Source organism: Perognathus longimembris, chromosome 20 (genome assembly GCF_023159225.1).
Source record: "Perognathus longimembris pacificus isolate PPM17 chromosome 20, ASM2315922v1, whole genome shotgun sequence".
Taxonomy (NCBI): Eukaryota; Metazoa; Chordata; class Mammalia; order Rodentia; family Heteromyidae; genus Perognathus; species Perognathus longimembris.
This window is the reverse complement of record NC_063180.1, coordinates 2508162-2528570: the sequence shown is the minus strand read 5'-3', so window position 1 is coordinate 2528570 and position 20409 is coordinate 2508162. Positions and strand designations below refer to the sequence as shown.

Below are 20409 nucleotides of genomic sequence, written 5' to 3'. Positions count from 1 at the left end.
CAGAGTTCTGCTGTAACACTTAGAGAGTAGCAGACTGAATGAGATCCATGTGCCATCAAATCATATCATGTAACCTTACTGGCAGGTGGAAGAGAACACAAATGAATAACAGTCAAGAGGACAAAGGGTCAGGACAATGTAAAAGTCTCAGTTTCAGCAGATCCAAAGTGGCTGTGTCTTCCATCCTGAATCAGCAGGCTTCGTTAGTCAGGTGTGATGGAGGCAGCTAGGAGAGATGAGTTGGATCTGGGTGACGGTGTAGTGGCATCTCAGAGTCCCCTGGATATATTGTCACACCTCCTGCTGGGTTGCCTGCAAATTTCTACACAAGACTGATGAAAGACATTTGAAATCTCCCAGTTTTCCCTGGTTGCTTACTCTGAGTACTCTGGCTTTTGTAGGCTGGTGCCCTACTGGTTTAATTTTAGAAGGCTTGGGCCTTTAACCATCTTCCTAGTCACAAAATCCACACAGACCAAAGGCCAACCAAGTCTGCTCTCTGCAGCAGCCACAACAGTTTCTGAGACACAGACAGTTTCTGAGACATAGAGGGGGAAGACACCAAAGCTACTCCAAGGCAACCCTGTGGCCAACAAATGTAACTTGGATGTTTTAACTTTGGAGTTAAGCCTCAGTTGCAACTCTGTCATGATAGGCCTGCTATAAGCCCAAATCTAACCTTGGGAGGGGGTGGGGCAGAGCCAGGGCAGGAGCACTCTGGGCCTGTCAAAATCTTCACAGGACTCCTAGATTCCCTGAGAAGTTTTCCATGAAAGAGAGAGAGAGAATAAGGAATCACTAGTAGTGAAACCAGGCAGTTTGGGAGCAGACTGTGGAGGCAGCTTCCTGTAGCCATGGACCACCGCAGTCCATGTAGCTAGCACACATGTCGACCTGCAACTTATAAAGCAAAATATCAATCCTGGGTCAGGGAAATTGAGGTTAGTAGCCACATTTGCAAACTTGTTCCAAAATGACTCTGGTCCCTTGAACTTAAAGACTTTATGAGAGCACAGGAAAGAAAATTGGAGAAGAAAAATCTTAGTCTATACCAAAGAATTGTCAGGAATAGATGTACACTTGACTTTTAGCATAGATGGACATAAAGAATAACACACTGGTTTTACATCATTCTACTTATACCATGTGCTGCATATTAGAACCTTTTGGAATCTTAGACACATTTGCTTGTACCCAAACATGATCAGTTTGGGTTTAAAACCTGTTTTTTTTTTTCTTTTGGCTTGTAGTCTGGTGATAAGAGTCCGAATTGCCTCCAGGCTGTTCACTGTGACTCCACCCACAGGCTGCAAAGCTCAGTTTAACACAAGACTTAAAAGTAAGTTAAAATAGTAGTCAAAAGCAAGTAATTTTGAAACCATGATGCTAGTTTTTACATGTTTTACCAACAGACAGACAGACAGACCTACAGACACTTGTGCACAAGCTTTGGGGTGTGCTTAGAAATTTTTTTTTAACTGGCCATGTAAGTTTTCTGGAATTCCAGTGGCAAAATGATATTATTTTGCTCATATTTTAGAACCACATGATGAGTTGGAAAACAAAAAACTTTTCCAGCAAACAAAAATTTTTACAGATTATCCGGCGAGAAAATTGAGAAGCCAGAGTTTGAGAAACCAGTTCATCTCCAATGGGGAGCTGAAGTGGGATGCTATGACCAGAGAAGGTCCAGGAGATGGGAGACAGGACACGAACAGAACACAGAAACATGGCACGTCGTAATGGCGGTGGAGCTGGTCGGAGCCTTAGCAGGCTCACAGCAAGACATGTTCATCTTCCAGCATTTGAATTGCAAGGCATATTTGAATTGCAAGGCCACAGTTACAGAGTTTAGGGTGTGGGGACAGGGTTACCAGGAGCTTGAGTCTCCACATCCCTGCCCAGTCTTGAGGAATTTGGCACGCCCATTACCTGGAGGATGGGTGGGACTCCACCTCCAAGGGTTTTTGGAACCTTGATGGAACCAAGATGGTGCTTGATAAAACCAATTCTATTTTCCACCACGTGGTCAATGCTAGAGAAAACTTAGGATTTAGCCAACAGCAAGCAGAACTTAATCGAATCTCCAAGCTTAACAAACATCAATAACAAGAACAGAAAACCTTTCTTTGTGTCTTTCAAAGCAGATGTTAAACAAATATTGGTACCTTTGGAAGCTAGTACTAGCCCATCCTATCACTGGCAGGCAGGCAGAGATTAGAGAGAGGCAGAAAGAGAGAGAGAGAGAACTCCATCTGCCCGAGCGCTCATAGAAGTTATGTAAGTTATGTTAGTCCTGTAAAATATTCCAAACTTGTAAGATTGGGCTCAAACTTGAGCAGCTTTTAGATTGTGCCCCTCCCATGGTAAGTGGAGCTGAGGAGTTAAATACCAAGCATCCTCAGTATTACTCTGGTCAGCTGAAATGTAGGAGACAATCAGCAATGAGGCAGTCACCCCAGTAGCTGTGTCCTGGACCGAGCACAGAGTGTGGTCCTGAAGCCATGGCCCTGTGGCCCTATGCTACGGTTGCCTGGAGTGGGGCTCAGAACTTGGCGCCAAGATTTTTAGTGTGGCCCTGAAGCCACAGCCCTGTGGCCCTATAGTAAATAAGAAAATCAAATCCGAGCCCTGGGTTAGATTATTACCTAACCTGAGTGTGAGGGCAAATTTGTAGATTGTCCTGGTGGATGGAAGTACAGCGCTCGGTCAGAAGTTACCTCGGTGGTCCTCTGGGTGGGCTTAGGACAGCAGAATAGGTCCCGGGGACAGCTTGGACCCCCCAGAAATAGGGGAGCAAATCCACCAGGGTTTATGCCAGGTTCAGCACCAACGAAAGCATAGGTCTCAGCCATCCCAGAGGACTATGCGGAGATAATCACAGGCAGGAGAAGAAGGTTCATAAGGAGGTTTATTAGTGGGGCCATAGTTCCTGTGGGAGAGAGAGCTACATGGCATCTGCACCTTATCCAGGTGGCAGCTTCTCTCTCTGGGGGTAAAGGGGGAAGTAGTTAGGTAGTGAGTAGGAGTGGCTCATTAGGTATGGGTGGATCTAGGGGCTAGTGGGAGGAGCTGAGGCTAGGGAAATGCTAACAGTGATAAGTTGTAGTTACTCACCTCAAAAATAATTACTTAAAATTATGAGAGAATGCTTCATTGGAACATTTTAAAGCATTTTCTATATGTGAAATATACAGAATAAAGCAGCAACCAATCAAGAGGAAAATACTGCTCTCATCTATATGAATTTAATTTTTGCACTTTACAAAAGATGTCTTACAGAGCAAAGATCATGCTATATTGATAATTTTATATCTTAGATTTGACAGTCAACTTCTTCTTAAAAGTACTTCAAAGTTTTAAGTTTATAAAATACTCTTTTAAATATTAGACATTAGATTGATTCATTTTTGTTCACCTAAGAGTACTGTTTAACTTTTGAATTCATAATGATTTTAGTGTCCCAAGATTACTACCTTGATGAAAAGAGTGTTTTTGAAATTTATAATGGATGATTACAAAAGATTATTGGGTCACAGATACCTAGCTGTATTTTTGTTATTTTGCTTGTGGCAGTGACTTGCTTTGTAGTATAAGCTTGTGTCAAACACACAATTCTGCAACCTTTGCTTTTCAACTGTTGTGACTAAAGTCATATACTGTGATGCGTGGGTCACATTACAGGGTTTTTACTGAATCTGGCTTTTAATGTTTCATACTCACATTGTATAAGCATTTAAATATTTGAATGACTTTAAGTAAGTGCATTCCATACTCACATTATATATATATATATATATATATATATGTGTGTGTGTGTGTGTGTGTGTGTATGTATATACTGTATATATATTTAAATATTAAAATGATTTTAAGTGAATGGCAATTAAATAAAAGTTGAAATCAACTCAGATGCTTACCTTAGGCAAGACTTTAATAACAGGTATGAGCTTATCCTTTTTTTTTTACTCTTTTCCTGAAATAAGAGCAGCAATGATAGCTCCTTCTTTTCAAAATGTGGTAGTCATGTACCCAGATCTTTTGATCTTTCTGATATCCCTTTTCTTCCCTCTTGAGTATCTTAACAGGCTACAAGAGCTACAGGTGTTGCATCCACATGCTAAGAGGCAAAGAATAAAACAGATGAAAAGAAAAGGAGTCTGCCTTGAAGCTGAAGCAGCTCCATTTAAGGAACATTCCAGAGAGTCCTACTCAAGGCTGTTGCCTGCCCATGCTTCTTGAGCCAGGCTCAGTTCCCTGACCACACATAAGTGCATGGAAAGTGAGAGAATGTAGGCACCTGTTTTGGTACATGGAATGCCTCCAATAATTAGAAGTAGCACTTCTGAAAAAGGCAAAGAGAATTGATTCGGTGTTTCTACTACAATGTCTTTGACCAATAAGGGCCAGTATATAGGAGTTTTTGCATAAAGAGCAATGCAAATTCTATCCAACCAAAGTTGAAAAGCACAGTTCTATAATCACCATTACATGACACACTACACTATTACTGTCATTGTGACTTCTGAATGGTTGAACTAAGCTTAATGCAAGCTGAGATGTGATTTAATGTACATTGGAGAGCACTAACACGAAAACAAAAAAAATTAATTTGATTACATGTTTAAATAACAGTTATATTTTTATTTAAATAACACAAAACTAACATTAAAGTTAACATAGTACACACACACATAGCGCCTTGTTAAGATGTAGTAACAAAATTTTAAATTACATCTGCAGCATGCATTGTAAAACTACTAAAGTGTTGATTAGACTGTCACCCTCGATGTCAGAAATCTAGTAACACATATTCTTATTGATTTTACTTTAAATGTTTAAGAAATAAAAGATTTTGCCAGGTACCAGTTGCTCACACCTGTAATCCTAACTCCTGATTACTCAGGAGGCTAAATCCTGAGAACTGCTGTCAAAGCCAGCCATTGAAAGAAAATCTGTGAGACACTTATCTAAAAAATCCAGAAGTGGAAGTGTGGCTCAAGTGTAGAGTGCCAATCTTGAACAAAAATGCAAAGGAACAGTGTTGGGCCCTGAACTTAAGCATCAGTGTTGGCATAAAAGTAAACAAATAAGCAAGGACTGTATATTCATCATATGTAATTGTGAGTTGATATACACAAACAATGCAACTGAATTAGTTTAAACAACTCACTATTCGTCCAACATGGAGAACATGTTTATCATATACCTGAAAGTTCACATTATTTGATGAACTTCTACTTCCCCATTCCTAATCCTAATAAATACTCTCTAGTTTCTGCTTTGATAAGGTCATCTTCTTGAAATTCTATTTATTCTTTTTCTTGCACCTAGCTTATTTCATTTAGTGTAGTATGTCCTTGATCATCTGCATTGTCTCACATGAAAGATTTGTCTTTCTTATATCTAAGTAGTAGTTCATTATGCATATATAAAAACATATGTATAGAATGTGTATTTTAAGGCATATATATGTCATATAAATACTTCACTATATTTATTTATACATTCTTATTTTGAATGACAGTTGGGAATACAAGAATGTATTTCTTCTCATGTTCATCCTCACCAGCATGCCTTACCTCTTGTCTTTTTAATAATAACTATTGTTACAAATATATGCAGTGACATCTCAATGTGGATTCATTAGCATATTCATGATGATGACCAATGTCAAATTCTTTTTACTGTTCTTAACATTTGCATATTTTCTCTAAAAAATAAATCTCTACTTAAGTCTTCTACTTTTAAGCTAGATTTATTTAGAATTGGTTACTAAGTTGGATGGGTTCCTGTATATTTTGGTTATTAACCTGAACAGATGTAGAAATTGAAACATTTATCTTATTTGTTAGTTTACTTTTTATTTTCTTCATCACTGTCTGTATAGAACCCTTTTAATGTATTTGTAGTCATGATACAATCTCACGTCTCACAAACTTCTTTTTGCCAATGATGGACTCAAAATAATGATCCCAGATCTCTACCTCTCAGATAGCTAGTATTACACAGATTTGAAATACTGAACCTGCCTTCAAACTAGCTTTTTATGCCAATTACTCGATTCATTTGTTGTATGAATAAATTACATGGTTTGCGTGTAGTGTAGATGGCTTGCAAAAGAGTTTTTGCTGTTGTGGTTGTTGTTTTAGTTTTCCTTTTCCAGCTTGGATTCCTCATTTCTTTTTCTTTACTTTTTTTGTCCTAACTGCTTGTGCTAGCGCTACTAGTAATCTGTTATAATGAAGAGGTGAAAAGGAGCACTTTTCTCTTGTTCCTGACCTTCCGTGAAATGTTTTGTTGTAGTTTATTTGTTTTTGTTATTTTTATACTTACTGCTGATTTTAGTGTGAACTCTTTATATGTGGGCTTAACTGTGCTGAGAGATGTTCCTTCTACAACTACTTTGTTGATAGTTTTTAATCATGAAAATATTCTAAATTTTGTTATGTGATTTTTCTACTATTTATTGAGTGATTATTTAAATTTTTATCCTTCATCCTTTTAATAGGCTTTGTTGCATTTACTTATTTCCTTTTTGTATTTAATTTTTTTCATTAGAAATATTTTCTAAAATGTTTATAGAATTAGATGAGCTTTTTGCATAAATACTATTGGTAAAAGTGAATGCTGACGTATTACATGATCAGTATTAAATAGACAATCCAAAGTCGAAAATGTTTATTTTCTAGGCCAATCAGCTCTTCTTGTTCTTTTCATATACTTACAACTTTTCTAGTGATTTTCCAGCAACTAGTGAGTTCATTATGCTTTTCATATATTAATGCTACTAATTTATTAAACTAAAATTACTCTAAAAACAAAGGCACTGTAGATCTATGTGTTACAGTACCAACTTCACTTGTTTGCAGGTGAAGAAAGGTAGTTTAAGGAAGAAAAGGAAACATGAACACCCCTATACCTTATACAGACCCAAGTAATGACTTATTATTTTATCCTACTTAAGTTAAACAGAGCAATGACTAAAAACTTTAATAGAGGAAAGAAGCAATTTTGAAATTATTCAGGGAGAAAAACCACTTAAAATGCAGTGCTCATTGAATTTCAAAAGCAGTTTCTTCTGTCACTATTATCTTTTTTCTTTTCTTAAATAATCTATACTAATTTCTTAATAGTAATCACTAACTCTGAATACATGCGTGATAAAAGCTTTCAAATGAATTCGTCTCTGGGAAACAATTTATACAAAACTCATAAAATGTATGCCTGTTCATTTTAATATACTAGAAGTACAGATAATTTGAACTGTACTAATGTAAATTTGCAAATTCCTACCGATTTATCATCCAGAAAGAGCTACTATTAAGCAAATTTGTCTGTGTTCTATGCTCATTATTTATGAACACATTTTATATGATTCATTTGTACAAGTTTGTATTCTGTTCATTTAATTTGATGTTGCTTTATAAGCTCACTTTAATACTTGCCACAAACACTGCTGCTAAAGGTGGAAAAATAACATGTCTTTTGGATATGCCATAATTTACTTAATGATCCCCATATTTTATGACCAGTTTTGTGTTATTATAAATTATAGTGTTCAGAGTATAAATCTTAGACCAATTTCAGTTTATTTTCTCAGAGCAGATTTCTAGACATGAAAGGAATATGTCAAAAGGATTATTAATATAGTTGAATGTCTTGCTTTATATTTCCAAAATGACATTATAGAGTATTTGGTAACAGAAGTTAAAGAGTGCTTAGAATAATGGTAGAGTTTCATCTTCCTATTTACAGGCAAAGTGTTTAGCATAGTCATATGTTTAGTTTCTATTTTCTTCTACCACTCCATGCCCAAATTCCAATATCCCACTGTGGATTTTGTCTCAAAGTGCATGGCATCATTATTCCCAAAATCCTAAACCTTAAATTTCTAAAGGTATATATCAAACATATTCCCAGTGCTTGTTTTTCTATTTCTTCTTATTGCCACAAATGGGCTACCAACTCACTTCATTACTACTTTTCCTATCATGCTCAAATAATGTGTATGCTCTTTGAACAACATTCATGTTGTTCTTGTGGCAATCATAGGTGGGATGACATGTTCTGTGAACCTGAGCCTACTTCTATGCCCACCTTGGGTGAACAAAATCAGAGACATCCTCTCTCCTGAGATCTCTCTTAGGCAACAAAGATGGAGCCTAGCGTCCAGTAACTAATTCATATCTGTTGGACAGAAAAATGCAAATATGAAAGTGTTTATCTTCCCCCAAACATGAAAAAGAACCTTAATTTGATCCTCTACTTTTCCTAAATTTCCAGTGTAGTCTTCCCCTACCATTTTCTGATAGTATGATAGTCTGTACCAGGAGTTTTCAAAAAAGCCAAATTAAAAGTGGCTAGACCCATTTGGAAAATTGAGAATGGGTGTTTAAATCTTTTCCCCAAAAATTAGATCAAATTAGGACCATCTTTTTCCCCAGATTATAAATGCTTGATTGGCTTTGTTGGATGCTTCATGATCAAAGCTCAGCCTTGCTTTGTTAGCTTTATTTTTCACTCACCAGGGTGTTGTGATGATGATTAAACATAAAACAAACACCCACAATGAAAATGCTTTGTAAATAACTTCTGGGCACAATACTATAACCCTTGAATGCAGCACATTTAAGATACTCTGAAATGAGTCAGGGTGAGCTGAATTTCAAGCTGGATCTGCTGTATTTTCCTGAGGTCTAAAAAATTGGGGTCAGCTACATTGGACTTAACCATCACTGCTTAGGATGTAACAAAGAAATGTAACATGACTTCACTCTGAATATTTGTGAAGAGTACTAGTGGGAGCGGCTTTCTACCTTCCCTTCAGCTCTCCAAGTGATGCTTCCTGCTAGCTTCTCCTTCTGTTACCGACTTGATTCAAATTCATCCTACTTCTGATCTGTTTCCAGGCTACAATGACCTGTGATGACCTAAGATCTTTACAAATAGATAAACAGAAGTTCACTGCTCCTTTTGAGACTAGCCTGAGGTTTATGTTAAAACTGGTGTTGGCAGGGTAAAAAAGACAAATGATTACAAAAGCAATACTTGCAAAACTGTTTAGTGTAAATCTACTGAACAACTCATGGGGGGAAAGGGAAAGGGAGAGTGGGGAGCAGGGAATGAGGGAGGAGGTAACAAACAGTACAAGAAATGTATCCAATGCTAACCTATGAAACTGAAACTGCTCTGTATATCAGTTTGAAAAAAAAAAAAAACAACTAAAAAAAAAGCTGGTGTTTGTGTGAATTGAAGTCATAAAAGAAAAGTAAGAACAAGTAGTAAAATCACAGTGTTCTTCATATTCCTCCTAGGCCTCTTATTTATAGATTATTTATGTTCAGACTGTCATTTAAATAAGAACACATAAAATGTTCTTTTGTGTTGCACAATATATCTAAGTGGGTTGAGGCACTAATATCAGTCAGTGAAGTGGATGTTGGGTAGTAAATGAATCAAAGGGGAATTGTCTAAACAAATCTAAAGTAACTTCACAAAAATTGACAGGAGGAAAAATGCCCAGAGTAAGAAATACCAATGAACAGTTTATCAGAAATGGCTCATTTTCCCATAACCCAGGGTTCATGAAGTCAACACTAGGTTTCAAATAAAATAAAAATCATTTAATTTTTTGTCAATTCTGGACTTTGAACTTAGGGATTTATTGGCTTTGGTTATTTTCAGGTAGGGTATTAGGGTTTTGTTGGTTTGTTGGTTTGTTTTTCTTTTGGTCTGGGGCCAGCCTCATACTACAGGCCTTCAAAGTATACCTCTTATATAGCTGAGATCACTAGTAAGGCACTAATATGCCCAGCTTATTGGTTGAAGTATGGCTTCTCTCTAGATTTTTAGCCTGGACTAACCTTGATGGCGGAGACTGTTGTTCCCCATATCTGCCACCAAACTAGTTGGGATTACAGATATGAGTCAACACACTTAGCCATGTAAAATGTTGAAAGTAGAATCCTAGCGCAGTGATAGGCAAGTGAAACACCTATATGGGAGGTTCAAACATTGTTATTGGCTGATGCTAAGGTCTGAAGTTTGTATGAGCTCAACAGAAAAAAACAACAACAAAGAGTATCATTTAATCATTAAGCTATGTGTGTACACAAGAATCTGTTCTTCAAGAACATCTCAGTTCCTTTGGCCCTCTGTGTTTTAACTTATGATACTTTTATCAGGTGCTGAGTACCTTGGGATAACTGAACCTTTGCCGGATTCTGAGCTTAGGAATGTTCTTCAAACCCAGAGAAACAATAGGTCATAGTTCAATACATCTCAGTCACAATACATCCATTGTAAGCTCACATTCAGGCCATTAGGACTTTTCATCACTGTATCTGACAGCAAAGCAACATCTTCTGAAGTTGGTTCCTCTGTATAAAAGATAAATGTCAATTAATTTGATTGGATTGGTACTCACATGAAAAGGAAAAGTGGAAGTGAGTTCTTGTTGAGAAGTAAAGTGGCTGTTATGATAGTCACCCCCCCACCATCAGTCATGAGGAAATTACTATAATTAGGTTATCACAGCAAGATCTTCTTTTTGATGATTACCTGTGACACAGATGAATGTGGTTAGTTGTATGGCTTTTATTGGCTTTCAGTTCACATTTGACACACTTCAGATTTGGTGGCAAAGTGTCCTAAATGATGTATGCAGTCTTATCATTTTTACCTGGTTTTCATTGCAAAGCTCCTGAGCCAGCCTCCAGCTAAGCAGATGCATGTATTTTCTCTATGTCATCATCTTCAGTAAAGTTTCAATCACTCTAATTCCTTACATAGGTCTGTCTTAGCCTAGCATTTTCTGCAAAATATTTTAGGATGGAAAGAAGAAAAGAATATTCAGAGAATAGGCTATCATACCCGGGTGACATTTTAAAAATTTAAGCTTCTTTTGTTTATTATTACCTTCTGATATGTTGCTACTTTTTCTCTGTATCCTTCAATGAGGCATAAATTGTTAAGGAAGAGGCTTGTGTTTCCTTTTCTATGCCTAGAAGCATCCAAAGGCAAACTCTTTTAAAATGTAAACACTTTCTTATACTTCTCATGCAAGAGTAAAATGATTGAAATCATGCCAGATGCAAAGAAAAGATAGATGATAATAATATGTGTGTTCAATGTGAAGTGCCAAAGAAGGAAGCAACTAATGGGTACCCCAGAACCATTCAGTCCAAGATAAAAACAAACCAGGGTTGTAGAAGTGACTCATCTCTGGTCATCCAAAAAATGTAGGACATGGGAAAGCAAGTCAGTGGCAATGTTAGGACTATTATACCAGTTCCATTGCACCCTCAATCAATCCAGTTATTACACTCGCAATTATAACAGGAAACACTGAGGAGCAGATAAATAGTATGGTTTTTCCCCAGTAAATATTCATGACAAAGATTCAGTGCTGCCTAAGTTTAACAACACTCTCATAGTTTTTCCTCAGAGTTCAAAGAATGATACTGTATGCCCAAATTACAAATATCCTATTATGTAGGTATTGTGTAGTTGTCAAAATTAGCTAATTAATACAAGACACTGCAAAATTGTGAGAAAAAAAACTCTTCACAGAGTATAGGTCATTGGAAAGTCAGTGGAGAACTAAGTTATGGTGGGGATAGGTGTGGTGGGAAAGGCCTTAGTTCTCAGCAAGGGGAGAGGCCCATTGGATCAAGGAACAAGAGTGTAAAGGTGGGCAGAGATGCAGGAGAGGTCCCTGCTGGAAGAGGGAGGAAGGCACCAAGAGTGCTTTAAGAGTCAGGTTGCATTAGTAACAATACAAAGTGATGGCAGAGTTAGCTTAAAAGTTTTGATTTGGATTAATGGGTCCCCATACTTTAGCAGGCAAGAAGTGTTTACCAGAATACACCAACTAGGTAGATAATGAACTGTCCATAATTAGGAGCCATCTATGCTGTCTTGTTTGTGGTTGAGAGTACAGAGTAAGCATCATACTGCATCCTCTTGTCCTAATCAGAGCCTCCAGTCAAATATACCTATGAATTTCTCATTAACATGCTTCTCTCCCTTATTGAAATAAGCACTAAGTCAGCTTTCTCTAGAGAAATACAGAGCCAAGAAGCCCCATACATGTCAAAAACCAAACAGTGCTATGATTCAGTATGATTTTGAAGGCTGAAAACCAGGAATGCAGATGGTACACGTCCTAGCCTCTGGACTTGAGGAGATGATATATTGTTAGTCAGTCAGGGCAGTAAAACAAATTATGTGTCCCTTCTTCCTCTGCTTTTGCTCCCCTCAGAGCCTCAATAGATTGAATGATTCCCACCCCAGATTTGGGAAGACGATCTGCTTTTCTGTCTACTGAATCAAATGCTAATCTTACCTAGAGACACGGTCAGAAATATAGAAATAATATTTAATCTGTATGCCTTATAAAAATCTGGTTGATACACATAATTAATCCCACCAGACTTTTGGGACTGAGCCCTTCACACATCCTCCATCGCTCTTGCATTAAGTGCTATCTTAAGGGTCACCCAATCACTCTCTGTACAACATTCACTCTTCTAATAAATATAGTCCATTAAGAATACTCTAAAAAACAAGTGTAAATATCCATCCCAATTGCTACATCTGTTTCCTTTTCCCTCTTTCCTGTTCCTGTGTTTCCATAAGAAAAAGTTCTAGAAGTTTAACATGATCTTAAAAATGATATGATTGAGACTCTATTGGGACTTATTTCAATTACCTACTGCAGCTAAATTTCCAGGTCCTTGAATGAACCACATGCCTTTCTGCGCAAATAATTTTTTTTCTTGTTTCAGACTACACTTATACCTATTTGTGTGTGTGTGTGTGTGTGTGTGTGTGTGCATGTGCATGTGCATGTGCATGTGTGTGTAATACTCTGAGGCTTGAATTCAGGGCCTGAGTGCTGTCCTTTGCCTTTTCCACTTAAGGCTGGAACTCTACCACTTGAGCCCAGCTCTCTCTACAGTTGGAGTCTCATCAATTTTTCTGCGCCATCTGGCTTTGACCTACAGTCCTCTGATCTCAGCCTCCTGAGGATTACAAGCCTGAACCTTGAGTACTAAGCTTTATGCTTACTCTTGAATTAGTTACTATTGCTCCTCTGTAAAATCCAGTGCCCATTGTCACTTTCTGAAGGAAGACTTCTATAGTCTTTCAGGGTAGAATTGCCTTCCTCTTGTATGTGACCCCACATTTCTTTACTACAGTAATTGATTTGGAGTTTCTTCTGCCTTCTGATGGAAGGACCTCCTTTGGGAAGATAAGTCGATGTAAAGTTCTTTCTTTCTCTACCAACACCAACTTGGCTGTTTTGTTTCAAGGACTTTTTTTTTTTTTTTTTTTTGGCCAGTCCTGGGCCTTGGACTCAGGGCCTGAGCACTGTCCCTGGCTTCTTCCCGCTCAAGGCTAGCACTCTGCCACTTGAGCCACAGCGCCGCTTCTGGCCGTTTTCTGTATATGTGGTGCTGGGGAATCGAACCTAGGGCCTCGTGTATCCGAGGCAGGCACTCTTGCCACTAGGCTATATCCCCAGCCCTGTTTCAAGGATTTTAGAGGTCCTTGGAAGCCATCAATCAAGCTTTCATGGGTAGAAGCAGTATGTATTTTGTTGTTCATGGTACTCATCCAAGTGTTTTTATGGCACTGGGGCTCCCTGTAAGATGGTCTGCAAAGAAATCATTAAAAGATTCAAAGACCTTTGTTCCAATAGTCAAATTCATACTGTATTTTCTGAGAAGAGGGGTAAGATGGGAACTTCTATATTTTGGAGATTTCAAAGAAAAGGCCTTGGTATATACCCAGAGATATGATTAAAAAAACACTACTACTGCCTTACGTATGAAACTGTAACCCCTCTGTACATCACTTTGACAATAAACAAATAATTACTCAGAAAACAAACATTCACGACAGTTGTGAAAGACAGTAAGGAGGGGCTACTACCATAGATTTATACTGTTACAGAGATTGGGCTAAGTTCTTCATATGACAAAGGAAAGTGGGGACTTACAGTTAATGAGTCAGGGGAGGATCAGTGGATGAAGACTACTAGAATAAGACTCATTCTGCTAATATAGCACCTCAGGATTGTGGTAGTTAGAAACACTTTGTCACAGAGGTGGTCAGAACCATGTGTTGCTGTAATTTTTGTTAAAATTGGAACAAGTAGGTCAAGGACAGAGCCCAATGTGAAGCCTAGCCAGAAAGAGAACTCAGAGAAGGCCAACTACAGTGAATTAAGGACAACGTTGTTAGAAGGAAAAGTGGATTCTTTATGGGAGTCCCTCAAGGAAAAGAACCTTTTCCATCTTTATCTCAGTGCATGCAGGCATTGATGAGAAGGATGAGCAATGGTATGATTTGAAATATTTCATGGGCTGATAGCTGGGGCCCAGCCCTTCAGTGTTGGAGTTGTAAAATTTATCATAGAACCTAATGATAGGTAGTGAGGACATGAGGCTTCCAAATTCAGAAAAAAATTAATGCTGATCTTACAAACTGTGCTAGTTCCCTCAAGAGTGAATTGTTACGAAGCAAGTCCACCACACATGTCTGATGTCCTTAACATGTGCCTGTATCCCCTTCTGTTTCTCCCCCATGCTGTGACCAGATCCTAGACATTGAGAGCAACTCTGGATTAGATTTCCAACCTCCAAACTTGTAAACTCCTTAAACTTTCTTTTCCTTATGAAGTACTCAGCCTCAGATATTTTCTTCAAGCATTATAGAACTTATTAAGTCAGGCATGTATGAGAATGAGAGCATAAGGCATCAAGGATTGCTCTTCTGGGAACAAAGGGAGGATCCTTCCAGGGAACTGTGAGAGTTGCTGTAATGGTTAGGCCTCTGTGTAATGTTGATCAGAGCCTTGTTCAGATACTGGGGGCTACTGTTAAGCCAGGACTGCTTGGTTAAAATCAAGAAAGACACAGCAGACACTACCAGTGTGGAACTTTTCTGTTTGTTTGTGGAAAACTCTATAAATCACATAAAACACAAAGAAGAAAAAGACTCCAGCCACTTCCTTTCAATCACACCTAGGAGCACAGTGCCATTTTCTTATCTTAAAGATTCAGAGGACAAAAAAAAAAAAATAAGATTCAGAGGACAGCTTCACTTACCATGATCTACCTTGTTCTAATTAGATCAGAGTCATAATGCTTATCTAATGACTACAGAATCAAAGGATTAGGATTATATGCATGAATATAATTTGTAGCCCCATTTTTTGTCATGTTTTACAAATCTTGACAACTCTAAAGGTTTTTGAAATCTAGGATGAAATAAGTGTACATGGGGGAAAAAATTGAGTTGTGGCTCAAGTGGTAGAGCACTGATTCTTTGACAGGGAAGACAATGTCTATTTGGACAGAGTTTACTTGTGAGAAAGCTCACTCTATTGTTGTGGTAATTAGTGTTTAAATTCTAAAGGACACACATGATAGGATGTGGTTGGCTATGGCTTGCAAAATAGAAGCTACAAATGGGTTTCATACTATAACTTCTACTCCCATTTTTTGTAGTATTCCAACCTTTCTTCCTCAGCTACTGAAAGCAAACTCAGCTTGTGTTTTAGGCACATACATCCATTTCTTAATTAACTTCAAGTTTTTTTAATACAAAGATTAATCTATTATTCCCAAATAGACATACATTTATTTCTCCTCAGGCAAAGCATAATAACTTTACTCTTTTCCTGGTTCTGTCAAAACACATTTAATATTTTACAGGTTCAGCCCTTCTATCTGTTCCCTATCCATGTTAATGTGAACCCTCTTACTAAATTAAAAGTGAGGCAAATGTCATGTTAGCATGCTATCATTTGATGGAAAAATATTGAGAGAATATCAGAGGACTTTCCCACTCTGCTTCAACTACCATGTCTAGACCTTCTTCACGATCCAGCTCCTTCTGGCCTATTCACTCCCAAGTCTTTGTACACATGCACTTTTGCTGAAAATGTTAGCTCTACTTCCTCTCCTCCTTCTATTTGCCTGTAAAGCCGCTTCTTAACTAGCTCTTTCTCCGTTAAAATCCCTTAGGAGCTAGTATCCCCCCTTCTTTTAGCACATACCATGTGTCACGCCAATCGTGTACATCTCTTTAAAGGCTCTCCAATGGTTTGGCATTGAGTTGACTAACTGTATGGATTTATTCGTTGAGTAGATGAAATTGGTTTTATATCTGTTTCCTTAGAAAATGATGTGTGCCTTCACTTCCTGGAGTTTCAGATGGGCATCTTTACAGATAGCACTGTGATACTTAAAACAGTCACAGAAAGCAACCTTCTGAGTATATCTCAGCAAAGCTAACATTGTTTTTCCTTTAATATCTTGCAGCTGAATGTGGAAGGATCCTGAAATTAAGGTCAGCTCCAGGTGGTTGTTTATATCAGCTGTCAGAATGTAGAATAAAAAATGGCTTTTATATGTTTGATCTTTATTGTTTTCCAGGGCAATGTCACTTTTTCCTGCTCTGAACCCCAGATTGTTCCCATCACATTTGTCAACTCCACCAGCGGTTACTTGCTGCTGCCCGGAACCCCCCACATTGATGGGCTCTCAGTGAGTTTCCAGTTTCGAACATGGAACAAGGATGGTCTGCTTCTGTCCACAGAGCTGTCTGAGGGTTCGGGAACCCTGCTGCTGAGCCTAGAGGGTGCCATTCTGAGACTGCTGATTCAGAAAACGACAGAACACATGGCTGAAATCTTCACAGGTACTGTCTACTGACACCTTCTACCAGATTTCCTTCTTTTTTTTTTTTCAATTTTTTATTATCAAACTGATGTACAGAGAGGTTACAGTTTCATACATTAGGCATTGGATACATTTCTTGTATTGTTTGTTACCTCCTCCCTCATTCCCCCCTACCTCCTCCCCCAGATTTCCTTCTTTTCTCTCTTCCTTTGTCCTTCTTCCTTTCCCTCTTCTCCTTCCCCTTATTCCTCCCATCCTTTCTTCGCTCCACTCTTCGTTTCTTTCCTCCTTTAGTTTTTGTCACTTTAATAGAAGGTTTTATTGTTCAGTGCACTAAACATGTGTTGACATTCTGACAAAAAACAGAATCTATCCCCTAGGGATGTGGGATGACATGGTATTTGTGAAATTTACTCTGCATGAAAAATAATGTTTTAATTTTTTTAAGTATTTTATTACCTTTAAGTATGTGTACACAGTTGTTATTAAATAAAACAATTTATGAATGCAATGCAGCATGATCAATGCCACACATTTCAACATTCTCACCCATCTCTCCCAATGACCCCTTCCATAAATCTTAATTTTGTAGAATACACACTGAATTTTCATTTCACTTACTTCCCCTTCTTCTCTTTATTCCTCTACCTCTTGACCTCATCACACCCCATTCAAGTACCTATTTCCTGGTGTTTATTTTGTTGAAGTATGGTTTTTGCCTTTTTAAGGAATTGAACTGCTTGAATTTTCTCCTTGAATCTACCAAATCTCAGATATTACATTGGCATACACCTGCATACTTCCCAGAGTTATTACTATTGTCCAATTAGGAAAAAAGATAAAACAGTGAATTCAAAATTGGTAATGTATACTTTGTCCAATTCTTCATTCCCCCTGTTTCCTCAACAATCTCATTAGAAATTAGAAATCTTTTTTAAATTTTTTAAATTATATATATATATTTCTTCTTCATTCTTAAAGTGAAGTACAGAGGGGTTACAGTTTCATATGTAAGGCAAGTACATTTCTTATTCAACTTGTTACCCCCTCCCTCATTTCCCCCCTCCCCTCTCCACACTCCCCCCTCCCCCCTCAGTGCAGTTGGTTTATACCAATTGGTTTTATAAGTATCGCTATTTCAATGGTTTGTCTTATTATCCTTTGCCTCTCGATTTTGGTATTCCCATTCCCTTCCCTAGTTCCAATACATGTATATACAGTATTAAGGGTACTAAGATCAGTAACAGTAATAGTTAGCATTATGTAGCAGTCTATTGAGGACTCTATGAGGTCTTCTATGGAAACACTATATGTATATATTATAAATATATTATTTATAATCATTGCCATGCTCTCAAAGACTGGATTATTTTCTACTTTACAAATGTGGAAATAGTTTTCAAAAACATATCTTCCAAAGTAAATTATTTGTAACATAATTTGTAACTTTTCTAATTTTCAGAACTACATTTCTTTTTTTAAACTACATTGTCATAGGGATTTTGTTGAGTCTCCACATATTATTTCATGTAAAAATAGGGAAAAAGTTAAAATATTTTAGCTAGAATCTTGATTATTTATAATTAGTATGTATGACATCTGAGTATGGAAAAACATTTCTAAATTATCCTTGCATAGCTGAAGTGTGGGATAAAATATTTTATTCCACCGGAGTTTTGTCTTAAATGTATAGTAATATAGGACAGGTCTGTGAACAATAATGTTTTCCAACAGTCTTCCAAATAGATATCCTGACTGTGGAACAGTAGAATTTCCTCACTCCTTTGCCATTAGTTATCTTGCTAATGTGTCCAGTTTTTTTAAAGATCCATGTGTTGCCTTAATGAAGGCTGAATGAGGTCAGACATCCCACCAGTCGCTGTGCTGAGGTCTGAGGCATACATCGCATGAGAAATCTTCTCTGGCTAATAGTCCAGAGCTCTCTTCCCTAGGCACACTGGGCCAGTGCCCACCAGTATTCTACAATAATGCATTTTTCCTTAATTTAAAGGTGTTATTTCCCTCTTTGGATTGTCAGTTTTATAATTCAAATGAAGTAGGTAAAATTGAGTTAGATATTAAAGAATGGTCAAGGTCTAGTCAAGCCAAGGAGATCCTCAAATGCTTTAAGGGAATAAAAAAGTTCTCAGAATCCTTGAACTTGGTGAAGGCCTTGCTCTGGGAGAGTCAAAAGAGATTGTAAAGTATGTCACATCCTTCCTATGACTTTGGAAAACCTTTACTTTGGTTCATATGGAAATGGAACTATATTAGTCACCTCTAGTTTCATAATAAGTTACATGAAAACAGCAAATGATAATTGTTATAACTCAGTTTCTACAGGTCAGGATCCTAGGAGCAGGGAAACTTGGTGATTTTGGTTATATGAGTTTGGCACTCATCCTGGGGTCCATTGTGGTGAAGCTCTATCAAGATTACACCAACAGATGTTGATATCTACTTCTAAACTTATATAACCTCATGGCCCTATCCAAAGTTTTCCAGGGGAACAAAAGTGGGAGAGACAGTACCTAAGGGAGAAACCATTGTTTCTGTAAACTGATGAAAATGGCATATCATCACTTCTACCTTATTATATTCATTATAACTCCGTTCATTAAAGTGAAGAAATCAACCCAATCCATACTCCAGTGATGAACTACAAAGTGTGGTGATTAGGCGATCTTAATTCCTGAAGATCAACTTAGAGGTTTCCTATTACATGACAGGTAAAAGATAACTTACAAGAGTGTGACAGCTACTAAAGTGTTGAGAAGGTATTTAAGAAGTCCCCTTTCCTTTTATAATGAGTCAGGACCCACAGCTAAAAGGAAACTCATTTCATAGAGTTACAAAAGCTAGTAGTGAATTTTTACAGTCAGATGAATTTATAAAATTTATTTGATTTTTAGTAATAGAGGTGAGTTGATCAGTTAGAATAGTAATATTCTCTCATGTTTAGAATTATAAACATTAAATCTAAATCCTCTTTATTTGGAGAAGAAAAATGTGAACTGGCACTGAGCTGTTTCTTTCTAATCAGTAAGATGTTTGAGTACAGAGGCTTATCTGCCTCAGGTCAAAAATGCAGTTTTAATATAGTACAGGACATAGCAGCATTGTGCTGAAAGAATCCAGGTGCTGCCTATATTGTTTTGTACATGTCAGTTCATTAAAACACATTTATGACTGAAAAAGAGGTAAGCAAGGGCTACCATGTTGTTACCCAGCTATGAAAAGGGAAAAAAAAATAGTCAGTGATTTCAGACCTGTCTCTCAAATAGTGAAACAAGTGGAAATGCTCAGTGTAGTTCCTAAAGTCTGTCTTTCACTGAAAAGAATTTTCCACATTTTGAATTTCCATAATATGTATTTCATAACTTGATTTTCAAATGGATTAAGACCTTGTATTTTCTGGCATTCCCCTGCTTAGGAAGTGGAAAACAAATAGAAAAGTCCATTCGCTCCTTTCTTTTGATAATATTTGAGGTCATACTGACATATGAGAGGTGAAAAATCTTGTATAAATCAATGAAAAAGTAATGACAATTCTTTCAATAATCCGAGGGCCAATAGGGTTTACCACACAATAATCACCTAAAACAGAATATAATACCACATTTAATTAAAAGGGTAAGGATTCATATATTCAAAGATTTACTTGTGTTTTGTCTCATGTGTTTCTAAAACCTTGGAGCTTAAGAAAAGTTAG

At 37.4% G+C, this 20409-nt stretch overlaps 1 protein-coding gene across 3 annotated transcripts in view; it reads left to right on the top strand.

Annotated features, from left to right (window-relative positions):
- Positions 1–20409, top strand: part of Cntnap5 (contactin associated protein family member 5) — a 936592-nt gene that overhangs the window by 494191 nt on the left and 421992 nt on the right. For all 3 annotated transcript variants that reach the window (XM_048329504.1, XM_048329503.1, XM_048329502.1), the window contains exon 8: positions 16452–16716. In XM_048329504.1, coding sequence (XP_048185461.1) covers positions 16452–16716 — 265 coding nt within the window. The remainder of the gene's footprint in view (positions 1–16451; positions 16717–20409) is intronic.